We start from the raw sequence: 13,587 nt of genomic DNA on the forward strand, positions 1-13,587 counted from the left end.
TCAATAGCAGTTCATAAGTGCTGTGACCCAGCAGTGTTTGCTTGCACTTCCATGCCTACAACACAATGCTGGTAAGAAGACAGGCATGTTCTCTCATGGAACTGTACTGTCAAAACAGGTTTCACCTCTTAGCCCTCTATGGTACTGGTCTGGGGTCACTTCAAAAGTAGATAATTCTGACTGATCCAATCAGGAATCCTTTGGTGTTGATCTTCCAGAGCAGTGCTTAAGAGAGATGGAGAAGTAGACATTACTCTAAATGCGCTTAAGGTACATAAATAAGTACTGAAACAGCAGTTTACTCAAACTCAGGCAAATTAACAAAGAATTTTATTGAATATTCAATTTAGCACCACACAAAAGGTACACTGTGCTTTGTGTTGCCTTTAAGAAACATGCCAGAACACTTTCAAACTAGAAAAACTAATGTAAAAAGCTTTCTTGTTTATCAACAGAACTTACTATTTGCTTTAGAGAAGCTACTCTGAAAAAACCACAGCTTTTGTACATAATGTTTTAATGGTCTTCCGGGCAGACTAAGTGTTGTTCCCTTACCCATTAGTTCCCCTTAGCTCCTCTTTTGTGTCCTGGGATTTGAATTTTGTTCAAAAACAAATATCACTTAGGCCAAAGTGCTCTCAAGAAAAGCATTCAGTCCAGAACTCTTACTAGCAGATGCAACTCACAATATACTAGTCACCTGCTAAATCCCGTTTCCCGAAAAGCAGAAGAATTTTGATGCATGGAAGTTGTATGAACTGGGCTCAACTTAGTGCCATGCACATTGAGAAAGATCTGGAGTCAGCTCTTGCCTTGGACTCAAAGATAAACAAGGAGTACATACTTGATAAAACTACAGAAAAATTGTACCATAAAAAAAAGGTAGGTGACTGGGAAGGGTAATTTGCTCTACCTTCTCTTTCAGTATAGATTTTTATGCTGTAATGTATATTATTTCAAATATAAGGTGCTTCTGAAGCCCATGTTGGGGGTGGAACTAGATGGAACCTTTCCAACCCAAACTATTCTATAAAGATGTTTCATTCTCAAGTAATTACTGGTCCCTCACATAGCCAAACTTTGTTTCTTAACCTGAACTGTTCAGATTTAAGTTGTCTATATTAACTAATACACTTACTTTAAATGGGCTCTCTCTCTTTTTTTTTTTTTTTTTTTTTAATTGAGGTGAACTGGAAATATATCTATTTTGCCCAAATATGGAACACACAAATGTTTCAGAATATTCTTTATTTGATGCACCTTGCAGTTAGAGAAAGCTCAGTTTGCATAAAGGGAACTTTAGCAAGTTAACAAAAGTAGTAGAGCCATAGTCAAATGAAACTGTGGAATGGACCCCGTGCCAATGCATGTAAGGAGAGAACTGGAAAACAGCTAGGCTTCCAGCTTCACTGACTCCAGTATGGAACGTGCTTCTTTATACTCTTCAGCTTCTTCCAATTCTTTTTCATTTTCCTGTAATCAAAAGCAACATTTTTGAGTAGCCTGAAAATAACTGTTGTGGAATTAAATTTAAGAAGGTAAAAAACTGCTAACAAATAAGGCGAAAGCTGAGGTAGTAAACAATATTTCTGTCTTACTGGCAGCATCTTCTTACACCTCTGAAGTGGATGAACTACGAAAGAGGGGCTGGGAGAGCCAAGTCCCTCCCACTGTAAGTAAAGATCATGTTCATGACAACTTGAGGAACCTGAATGTGAGGTACCTAAGTCTGTTGGACCTGAAAAGATGTTTCCCAGAGTCCTGGAGGAACTGCCTGATGCAGTTGCCATGCTTCTCTCCATGACATTTGAAAAGTCATGGCAGTCAGGTAAAGTCCTTAAAGACTGAAAAAAGGGATTGATCATTGTGGACTATATGGTCCCCCACAACATCCTTCTCTCTAAATTGAAAATAAGTGGATTTGATGGGGAGGCTCTTCACTGGATAAGGAATTAGCTGGATGGTCACAGCCAGAGAACTGGTCAGTGACTCAATGTTTGGATGGAGATCAGTGACCAGCAGTGTCCTTTAGGACACTGTACGCTGACCAGTGTTATTTAATATCTTCATTAATGACACAGAAAGTAAGGTCCATAAATGCGCAGATAACACCAAGCTGAGTAGCTCAGCTGATGCAACTGAGAAATGGGATGCTATCCAGAGGAACATGGACAAGCTCTAGAAGAGGGCCCATGGAAAAATTCGTGTGTTTTAACAAGACCAAGGGCAAGGCGCTGCCCGTGGGTCAGAGCAGGCCCGGTACCAGCACAGGCCGGGCATGAACAGATCCCAGCAGCCCTGCCCAGAAGGAATTGGGGGTGCTGGTGGCTGAGAGGCTGGACATGCCCCAGCCACGGGCACTGCCAGCCCAGAGAGCCACACGTGTCCTGGGCTGCACCCAGAGCAGGGTGGGCAGCAGGGCAGGGAGGGGATTCTGCCCCTCTGCTCTGCTCTGCTGAGACCCCACCTGCAGGGCTGCATCAGCTGAGGGCTCCCAGCACAGCAAGGACAGGGACTTCCTGCAGAAAGGAGTCCAGAGGAGGCCACAGAGATGATCAGGGGGCTGGAGCACCTTCCTTTCTGGACAGGCTGAAAGTTGGGCTTGTAAAGCCTGGAGAAGAGAAGGGCTCTGGGCAGCCCTCACAGCAGCATTTCAGTGCTTAATGGGGGCCTACAGGAAAGACGGGGACAGACTTTTTAGTAGGGCCTGTTGTAACAGGACAAACAGTGATGGTTTTAAACTAAAGGAGAATAGATTCACGCTAAATAAAAAGAAGTTTTTTACAGTGGAGGGTGGTGAAAAACTGGGACAGGTTGCCAAAAGAGGTGGTAGGCATCATGTCCACGTAAACACTCATTGTCAGGCTGGATGGGGCTCTAAGCAACCAGATGTAGTTGAAGATGTTCCTGGTCATTGCAAGGGAGTTGGAACAGATGATCTTTGAAGGTTCATTCCAACCCAAACCGTTCTATGAAATGAGGACTATATAATTTTTGAAAACACACATTCTATGTTACTCAAAGCACAGGTAAATTCTTTTGTCCTGCTTAAGGTCCCTGATAATGGCTGTCATGTGCAGGTGGATTTGACCTATGCACACCTTTATTTGGTAAGTGTTGAATATCTAAAACCAAGGGACGAGTAAGAACAAACTTCAGATTACTCTTCAGATTACTCTAAGAGTACTCTTAGAAAAATGCTTAAGTAGACTGACAACTGAAAAACATACTAGGATACAGTACATTTCAATAAATGCATTGAAGGTGAACTAAGCACAGAAAGAAACACATGAAGACTTCCAAATTCTTAACAGCAATAGTAACTGTCCCCATTCCTTGTTTTAGGTTTGCATACTATGGATCAACAGCACCATTTTTGCACACCACTGAAATTTAGACTAACTGTTCAGTAACTAGTTGAGTGACAAGAAGACCCTAAATCCTGTCAGGTACTGAGAATTCATTTTGGCAAACAGTAGAGGCAGACTACCTGAGATTAGGACACCTTGACTTTTCCATTTAAAAAGTATTTGCATTTTAGCCATCACTATATCTGGGACATAATTTAGGATGTTTATTTTTAGCCTCACAATACCATTTATTGTGCACCAACATGTGTAGCTGAATTCTTGATGAGAAGGCAGCTTTTAGAATAAGCATTATCATCTCCAAACAGTATAGGTTCAGTGAATCTATTTGTACAACATACTCTTTATTCCTAAAGGTATTTTTATCTTAAAAAGCAGGGCAGTACTGCTCACTTCACTAATAAAACATTAAGCAATACTCAGCAAGGATTCCTCTGATCTGTCCATAGCATAATAGGAGTAGTAACCAAAGTACTTGACAATTTCAGTTCCATACAAGCATATTACATACATTTATACTATCTGTAAAACCTAAAGTAGGTGAACTGATTTTTCTGACGAGGGAACTAGCACAGGAGCTCTGAGTCTATTTTCACAGCCTGGGATAAGTGTATGTTCAACGTACATTACATTAAGGACAGCTTCGAACACACACAGTCTCCACAGACTGAAAGTCTGCAAAGACTGCTATCTAAAGCAAAATACTGGTATCTTATAGGATGCTGGTCTTGGGACGTACAGAAAATTCTTTAATCCAGTTTTTATTTGCTCTAGTTGTTTATCCAGGAACTGCAGCACTTTTTCATCAGTTGGGGTGTGATGCAATACTCACTAGTAGTTGAGTAAGCTCTGCATGTGCAACTTCTAGTCTGCGTTGGCAGTCTGGAATCATCATTCGTGATTCTTGTAAGATCTCGATCTGTGAAAATCAGAAGACAATGAAATTAGAATATGCTCCAGATAGAAACATTATCTTGTAGGATAAGGTTTTACTCTGAAAAATCAACAATCTAGTCAGTATCTAGGAACTTCAGAAGAATTGCACGTATCTTCTGAACAGGGTAAGAATTCATTTAGCATAATTGCTTAAAACTCTGTTAATTTAGAGCACATTTCCATTTACTCTATGCTTAACTGAATATCAAGTATTAAGTGCAAGACAGTATTCAGAATAATCTTTCCCTTGGCCAAAAAGTACAGCTTAGTAAGGTTTTCAGCATTTGTTAAAAAGTCTATTTAGAACAAACTTTCTCCTGCTGTCATGAAGCAGCTTCATCCAAAAGGGGATCAGCTGGTTATATAAATATCTCCTGCATCTTTTGGGTAATAAAGAAAAAGATAATACCCCATAGAGATAATTACTGCATGAAAAAAGTTATTGAGTTATTGATCACATTGTGTGCAGACTGCAGGAGGCTCTGACTGAAAGACAAAGGTAAAGAAAAATGAAAAGTAAAGACCAGCAGGCTCATATTTTTGATGCTTATCATGCATAAAAAGTTATTACATATCCTTGTGCTTCATTTTAGGAGAAAGATTATTCTCACCATGCACTTTGAACAAAATTACTAAACTGGCACCCCACTGAATCTGAAAATCCTGCCACCTCCTAAAGAAAACAACGTCAGTTTTAAGAAAGGGAACATTTATTTCATGCAGCATTTCTGGATCTGAACACCAAACACTGAGAAGAAAAGATGTGCACAGTTGTTCAGTAACGTTACATCTATTTAGGAATTAAAATCTGTTAGATATTTAGATATGAAATATCTCCATTCAGGATAACCTGCAACACAAAGCCTTCTCTTTAAATCGCTTTTTTCTTTCTGTCATTCCTATGTTGCACCATCCTGCTAGAATTAATGCTGCTGTATCAAAAAGTCATTGTAAAAGGATGTTAAGCTGTAGTTAAGAATGCATTTATGTATTCAGAAAGGCTTTGTGTAACAAGATGGTATCAGCAAGTTTTTAAGTGTCACTTAGACCATTTGGTTTTGAGAGAAAAAACTTTAGTTTCTAATTTTACACTCTAATCAGTCAATGTAACAGCCATAGAATGAGGTGTGCCATAAACTGCATGATATGATGCCTTTTGCTTTATGTAGTAGAATACCTACAGGAGTGAGAATATCCAATAATTACTTCTTTGTACCACACAGATATGAAGTATTTGTGTGTTGTAAAGCTTGTTAAACAGATAACATGAAATTAGTAACTTATTTGATATGTGCCACTAGACAAGTGACCTGGGAAGGCATGTAAATCTTGAATCTGTAAGCTATAGTCCTGCCTGCTCTAAGAAATAAACAAATCTACCCAAATAATTTGATTCAAAACAATATTTGACTGATTTCCAAACAGCTACCCAAGTTTTATTTATATGTGCCAGTGATGCAATGATAAATAAAAATCTGAAAGATGATAAATCCTAAAACTATATTGAGTAGGTGCAAACAGCTGGAGACTGTTCCTGGAGAACAGGAATTTTGGGCACCCATTATGATTTAACTTCTGCATAAACCAATTTATTTTCAAAAAATGCTGATATTCCCACATAAGACTATTTACTTTTACAAATATACATAGTAAAGTCAAAAGTTCAAATAATTATATAAGCTTTTTGACTGGATTCTTAAAAGTGTTTATTCTTTGAATTCTGTACAAATTCTGCCCAACTTTCAGACAGAACTGTAAGGGTGACATGCACGATAGCCACCCAAACTCCAATGCCAGGCACTGCAGCCATTTCCATCCCTGTGACATGCACTGCAGCAACTCAAATTCCACTGACCAGACCAGAGCAATTCCAACTTCAGCTTAAGACTATTATTTAACCCCAGCCAGCAATTAACTATCAGGCAGCAGCTCACTTGCTCCTGCCTCCAGCCTAGTGGGAGAAGACAACAGGAAGAAAAGATAAACCTTGTGGGCTGAAATAAGAACAATTTAATAACTTTTAAAAATGCAGTAATAATAATGAGGGAGGGAGAGATTTTAGTTTTATCAGCTTCAAAAAACAGAAGCAGAGTATGTTGATTTGGGGTTTTTTTCCAAACTGACCCACATCTAACCAAGAGATTTAGAGATATGTAGATCCACAAATAATTTGAAAGCAACAAAAAACTCCACACCAAAACAAAACAAAAAACCCCAAACAAATTCCATGGGGTTCTCCTTGCTCTTAGAAGGACACCCTGATATACTACTGGGTTACAGGTTATAATGCCAGTAGTTTCACATGAAAGGAGTGGTGTTCTGAACAGAAAACGTAGGCTAAAAACCATGACAAATGTAAATATGTCATATATGTACCAATTATATACAAAAAAATGAATATATAGTCTAGCTTTTAAATACTATCACATAATCACTTGCCTGTTTTCTATTGCACAGATAATCCTAACAGTATGGATCTACTCAAAGATGGCAGAGGTAAGGAAAAGACGTAGAAAATTGTTTGCTAAAACAAGTGCTACTGGTTTGAACTACTTTTCCTCAAGAAGTCTGTAAAGCACTTAGAATCCATTGACTGATTACAGCCACATCTGGTGGAAGGAGAAGGACTAAAAGAAAAAAGTAATCTCTAAGTATTAGAAAAACCAAAGGTTCCAAAATTTAGTAATCCCACTAAGTAAGATTAGTAGCACACAATAAATAATCATGCTAAAGCTACTGGTAGGCTAATCCATATTTGTAGCTTAAATCCACACCATGGCAAAACTTCTCATCTCAGTAGTAAACAGGAGTAGTATCAAAGTACTGGGCCTTGGTAATATCAATGTACTTGTCCAGGATTGTGGTGTAGGGATCTATGGAGTAGTAGAGCATAGATAATGTAGCAAGAAGCTAGGCATAGGGAACTCAAAAGAGATACAGCATTAAGGTGAATATGGACACAAAAAAACCCCATAAATGCAAACAAGAATTGTAGGAAACACAATTTTATGAGTTCTACTTGCTTTCAGGCCCAAAAGAAGCTTGAACTATCCACAAATACAGGATACAACAGCACACTTGCAAGTTGTAGGCAAGTTGTCAAATACATCGATCAAAAGACTCCTGAAAGACCTTGCAATAAAAAACTGGGGAACGCACTTTGGTTTCCACAGTGCTTGAGTGCTTCAAGAAATGGCCGGGTGTCAACAATGAACTACCTACTGCCTCTAGCATGAAACATGATGGAGGAGGAGAAAACCCTCTAGATGGAATACCTTGGTATTTCAAATGAGTTTTCTTTGCAACTCCTCTCAGTTAAGATCCAATCCTGTTTCTTCTAAAGCAGATCATTTTAGGAGAGTAAAAACGTAAAGTCTAGAATCCAAAAGGTACTATATCTGCCTAAATAAGAAGGAAAACACTCTTTGGAAAACAGAAGGGGAAAAGGAGGATCACAGTAATGCCTTTTCATAATTTGGTTTCTTTCATCAAGTTTGAATGCATCTTTAATACCAGGCTAGGGATATTGTATGGTATTTGATACAGAGAATTCCAAGTTGCTGGCCTTTCAGTAAACAAACAGCGCTTTTGTTAAGGATAGTGTCAAAATATATGAGGAGAAGTATTAGGTCTTCACTTGCATTTCCAGTGCCACTTTACCAAGGATCTAGAGCTAGAATTCATATTAAACAAAGATCATCTATTCTTAGGGGGCAGAAAAAGTACTTATGCAAATAACGAAACTGATGTAAAACAGCACATTTAATCTAATCTTACTCAATCTGTGAGAAGAAAGAACTTTGAACCAATCAGGTGGGTGGTTGGAAAGAGCTAAACATGTAAAAAGCCAACTAACCAGAATATTTCTTTGAGTCTAAAGAGACATTTTAAAAGTTCTAGAACATTACAACCTTCGTTTCAGCAAGAATCCACCAATAACAAGATCAGCAGTGAATTACCATCTTTCACATTATTTTCCAAAGCAGCAAATGATTTCCAAATGCATGTCTTTTTAGCTGTTTCAGAAGGCACTCTTTCACTTAACAAAGCAAGAGAAATATTGCAGTTTTCACAAATACTGGAAAAAAACTGTATGAGCAAGATGTACTTTATATACTCTTAGGTACTTTTGACACGTAGAGATTAAATTCTGTGTTAAATCCACTAGATTTTTAATTCATCTAGAAATAACAAAACTCAAGAAGTAACTTGGAACTGTAGAATTACATTCAAAAAACAGAAAATTTACCACTCACTTATCAGTAAAAATGTTGCCAATTAGCAAAACCACCAGAGTATATCTACAATCCCAGAGAGAGGAAACATAGAGGTGTTGCTTTCCCCCGGTTCACAAGTCTCAAAATAAAAGCATGAGCTGTGAAAGGAAATTTATTTATATATGAACATCAACAACCACAGTAACACAGAAAGCTACAGGATTCTATCATTAGAGTTTGCACTTGAATGATACTGTGTGAAAATTCTCTATTGAAGTAGTATTATGAAGTCCTGTGGAAAGTCTTCATGTATTGAGAACTGTTATAACTGAGTAGAAACTAAGACTTTATTAAGACAAAATCAGCAGGGATTTAGAACTACACTACTTCTTGCTGCCCAGAGAAACTATAAGCAGAATTTGCACCTGGTGGGATAAATCAGAAGTATTTTAATATTTATTACCACAACAAAGTCTTCTTGCACACTACAATGGAATCTTCAGCATCTAACAGCATTGCAAGAAAACTGTCCTTTTTATTTTCCTGGTATTGAATCTGCTCCTTATTAAGCAAGTCCTTCTGGACAGTTCAGGTGAGGGCTACTGTGTAACAACTGCCAACCATCCCACATGGTCACTGCCTCGGCTAGAGAAGACTTGAATCCACTGGAACCATGACTTGCCCCAATGCATAAGAAGTTACGAAAAAAATACTGAATCAAAACCTAGTGTTCTAAAAAGGAACTGATCCCTTATTACAGACCAGACATACTCTAAAGACTACATATGCTGCAAGAATGGTATTTTCCACTTTAAAGTGAAATTTTCCGTATTCACTTTTGTATGTAAAACTGTATGTTCTGAGTTATAACTAGAAAGCTAAATGAAAATAGTACTACATCAAGAGAAAGTATTGCTTTTAGGTTTTTTAAAAATCCCTGCCTGAACTTTGGATTGATTTATGCATGTATATAAATACATAAATACACACACACAGACACACACACATATACAATTTAGTCAATACCTCAGCTAAACTAATAGTTAAAACTATTCTCCTAGTCACAAGTGACTGAATTCATTCTCACTCCCCAAATATTACTTTTCATTACCAAGGTAAAGATTACAACTGTATTTTAAGAGTTATGCACCCTAGAATGGGAATTAGAGATTAGCTAGAAGCAATTCTTAAAATGGGGAACTACAGGTATTTTTTCTGAAAAAGATCTCGAAGTTTTTACTGTATATCTAAAATATTGTTCTGAGCAAACTCTCCTGGAACCATTTAACTTTCACTGAAGTCTCCAAATTTTTAATAACCTAAAATATTAACTTCCAGAATGTAAAGTGCGCTAAATAAACAAGAAGTGAAAACGTCATTGGAGAATCTGATTGCTTTCAAAGTGGATCAGGCAATTTCTGAATGAAACAAGACTGTTTTCTGTGAAGGCTTTTGTCATTGGTCTCTAGAAAGACTTTCAAGTAGTAGGTAACAATTTCAGCAGAAGTTCACAGCCATCACTGGTTTTGACTTTCATGATATCTTGCAGGTCACTGTGGAAATACCACGATACAGTCAAATAATCTGATGAATGGGCAACACTAAAAATGGGTATTGAACTCATTAGTACTTGCTAGAACCAGATCTTCAGAAAGGCTGTTGTTTTGTAGATCTTCAAGTCTCAGTCTGGTGAGGCAGAAGACAAGTCTGCTCCATAAATACAAATCTTTATTTGTATACAAATTCTTTATTTGTTTTTTATTCCCATGGCATAACAAAAGCAAGGCAGGACATAGATATATGAACTTAAATATGAATTTACTAAAAAAGTTGGTTTAACTTCTTCTAAAAAGGCTTTATCCTATATTTTGCTAATTTTGTATTTGAATTTTGTTAACCTATTCTTCCATTGTTAAAAAATAAAGACAGGATTCCAGAAGGTTATGTTTATACTATAAAGAGAAAATAATTTTAGTACAGTTTTGATTTCTGTGAAGATTTGAGATAAAACATCTTGGAAATACTTGGACAAAAAACATTATCAAAAGATAACATAGTTAGTTGAAATAATATGAGGACCACAGTGAAACACAGACATTTCACACTTCTGTAAAGAATAAACACCAATCTCCCAAACCCAAGTTCCTCTTGTGAGTAGATGTGACACTTTTTCTCCCAAAGGGGTGTGTACCAACTGTCTGCAACCATTATCCTTGTGGTAAACCTTCCAAGAAAAAATGTAATCATACTTAACAGTGACACTAAACTGTACTCTTGAGCAGACCAAAGTATAGCATGCCCCCTCCTAATCCATGACTACACTACAAACTCCAGCAGCTTCACACTGCTTTCTTTCTCTGAGGTTTGTGATTTTACCAAAAGGATACTGGTGAGTAAAAAAGGACACTCAAGAGCTGAAATGTTTCCCCTTCATATTAAATTCTGGGCATTCTCATTTTGCTCTAACATTTCCAGTTAGCAGCAAGTACCTGGTTTACCTACATCCACTGAGACCATGTATTCACTACAGGTTCTCCATACTTCCAAGAAAGAGTTCATGATGGCCTCACACACAGTTAGTGAGTGACAGTCATTGCGACATAAAGTACTAAGTAATCATATACACACATATAAACTATAATCCTTGTAATTTAACATCTTAAAGAAATTTCTATGGCTGTTTTTATGTCACAATTATAGTCTAATATTTATATAACACGAGTCTAGAAAAAAGTACAGGAGATTCCTCTCTCTAAAGATGACTATGATTAAATGAAAACCAATAAGGATTTTATAAAACAAGTTCTAGGATAGTTTACCTGCTTCTTAATTCCATAATCATCGCATGCTTCAGCTTTCATTTTTTCAATCTTTTCTTCTTGCTGTTTTGCTTCTTTTTCATACATAATTTTTTCTTTTGCCAGCCTGCAATTAACAACCAAGTCATTGTGTTAGTCTCATTCTATTACAGTAAAAAGTTACATCAGTGAAAACAGCCTCCCACTCAAAAGTTACAGGCCTAGAAGATAATACGCAATTTTATAAAAAAAGGCTTTTAACCACTGCAAGAAAACCCCTGTATCTAGGAAATGATAAATTCAGCTATAATATAAAAAAAGTATTTTCTCCACTTATCTTGATGCTGGTTTGGGGGTCACAGACAAAAGTAATAGCTCCAGAACTTATATTCCAACAATTTTCTTTATTTCCTGTCTATCAAAGGAAAAGGAATCCATGTTTTAATCATAATAATGGACCCATACTTGGGAACAGGATGCTTTTTGCTATCAAGCATAAATTCAAGAGTAATAGAAATAAGTTTAAAGGTCAGAGGAATATTAAGCTAGTCTAATATGATGTCCTACTGTAACTATTTCATTGCAATCCCATTATCAAACTTCAGTATTTGTTACTGCAATTTTGCTGTTGCATCTCCCACTTTATCATACGTATTCATTAGGCATATCTTAGATTATGCAATACTAGATATGAACCAAAGCATCTTTCAGGATTTCAAAAATACTGGAACAATTTCTATTCAGCTGGATGAGGAGCAGAACAAACATTGAGATACTTCTGCAGACCTGAAATCTGAAAAAAATCCTTCCCCAAACAAGGGTAAGATCAACCTATATGAGATTGTTTGAAGATAATTTAATATCCAAAAGAACATAATCAGATTCAAAAAGCAAAGAATGTATTATACAATGAAAACATTATAAATAAAGGTCTAATAGAGAGCTTCATGACCACATTAGTGCATCAGTGTTAATTAGTTCATCATTTGTCACAGTTAAGCACCCTACTAGGAGTGCTGAGAATGGACAGGATGCTATTGGGCTGTCAAGAACCCCTGTGAACTGAAGCTGCCACAAAACCACCACTGCAGCTGTATGACCAAAAATCCACTGAGAATATACTGATAATGCAACAGCTGGAACTCTCCCTCTTATTTACAAGAGTTTATTTGCTAAAATAGCCCAAAGCCATGGCTCCACAGCAGTCAGTCTAAGTTGGGCTGTAGCAGCATGCACCTGAACTTGCTTCACTCCTCATGGAGTCACACAGCCAGAAAGGGCCGTCAGCCTTACAAAGCACCTTCAGCTGCGTGCAGAGCACACACGCTGGGTCAACAGACCAGGCCATTTTCTACACGGAAGCCAAGTACCAGCTTTGAGAAGTAGAACTGGAGAAAGACAGGAACCTAATTACTAATAATAGAGACACTAAATGAGTGGCTGTAATTCCAACTACTGGAACTAGTTCTTAGTATTATTAGCATCAGTAAATATTGATTTAATAGAGGACGAGTTAATTGTTTGATCAAGGTTACCTGATTGAATTCGAGACAGTATGAGTTGCTTTGCTACTTTTAGGTTCCAAAACCTAGAAGTTCATTTTAATCAACCCGTGAAACAGACAACTTTTTTCTGAATGAGAACAGCAAATTCCCTTGAGGAGCAAGGGGAGAGGTGTGATTGAACAATGTTTTTATGTGATTCACTTATTGAAATGTGTACCCCATTGGAACTAAAGGCAACTTATACTTCTGAATGAAATATTTTACATTATTTTAAATTTTAGCCAAAACAAAAGGTTCGGTGCACGACATTATTTGTATTTTCACATTCACATCTCCTATGCACACTAACTTTTCAAACTGATTGTTCCCTCACGTCTGTATGCTTTCATCAAACAGGGGAAGACTACATGTTCTCACCTAATTTTGAACTTTTGCCTACTTTTCTCACATCTGCATACTTGAGAACTGCATCTGTATTTATTGACCTATTTCTGCACTAGCTGTCCTGTCACAAGAAGAACTTGAAATATTCTACTTTTAAAAATATATATACAGGAAATATGAAACATGAGAACATTTTCTGTGACAAATTTCCTGCTGGACTTTGTTCAGAACTCAGATTTATCTAAGTTAATGCTCTGCTTATCATTTGTAAGATTGGGATGCTGATATCTAATGCAATTAAAGAAGTTCTGATTTGAAGACATTTCCTGTACTAGATCCTTTCCCTAGATGTCATGAAGCCATTTCTACTGCTTATATA

General features: G+C 37.1%; 1 protein-coding gene across 1 annotated transcript in view; it reads right to left on the bottom strand.

Annotated features, from left to right (window-relative positions):
• Positions 1-1,157: 1,157 nt before the first annotated feature.
• The window catches only part of TBCA (tubulin folding cofactor A), a 22,968-nt gene continuing 10,538 nt past the window's right edge, over positions 1,158-13,587 (bottom strand). The window contains exons 2-4 of the mRNA XM_058044316.1: positions 11,341-11,446; positions 4,201-4,287; positions 1,158-1,473 (exon numbers count right to left, since the gene is read on the bottom strand). Of these exons, the coding sequence (XP_057900299.1) occupies positions 1,393-1,473; positions 4,201-4,287; positions 11,341-11,446 (274 nt within the window). The 3' untranslated portion in view covers positions 1,158-1,392. The remainder of the gene's footprint in view (positions 1,474-4,200; positions 4,288-11,340; positions 11,447-13,587) is intronic.

Source organism: Melospiza georgiana, chromosome Z (assembly GCF_028018845.1).
Source record: "Melospiza georgiana isolate bMelGeo1 chromosome Z, bMelGeo1.pri, whole genome shotgun sequence".
Lineage (NCBI taxonomy): Eukaryota > Metazoa > Chordata > Aves > Passeriformes > Passerellidae > Melospiza > Melospiza georgiana.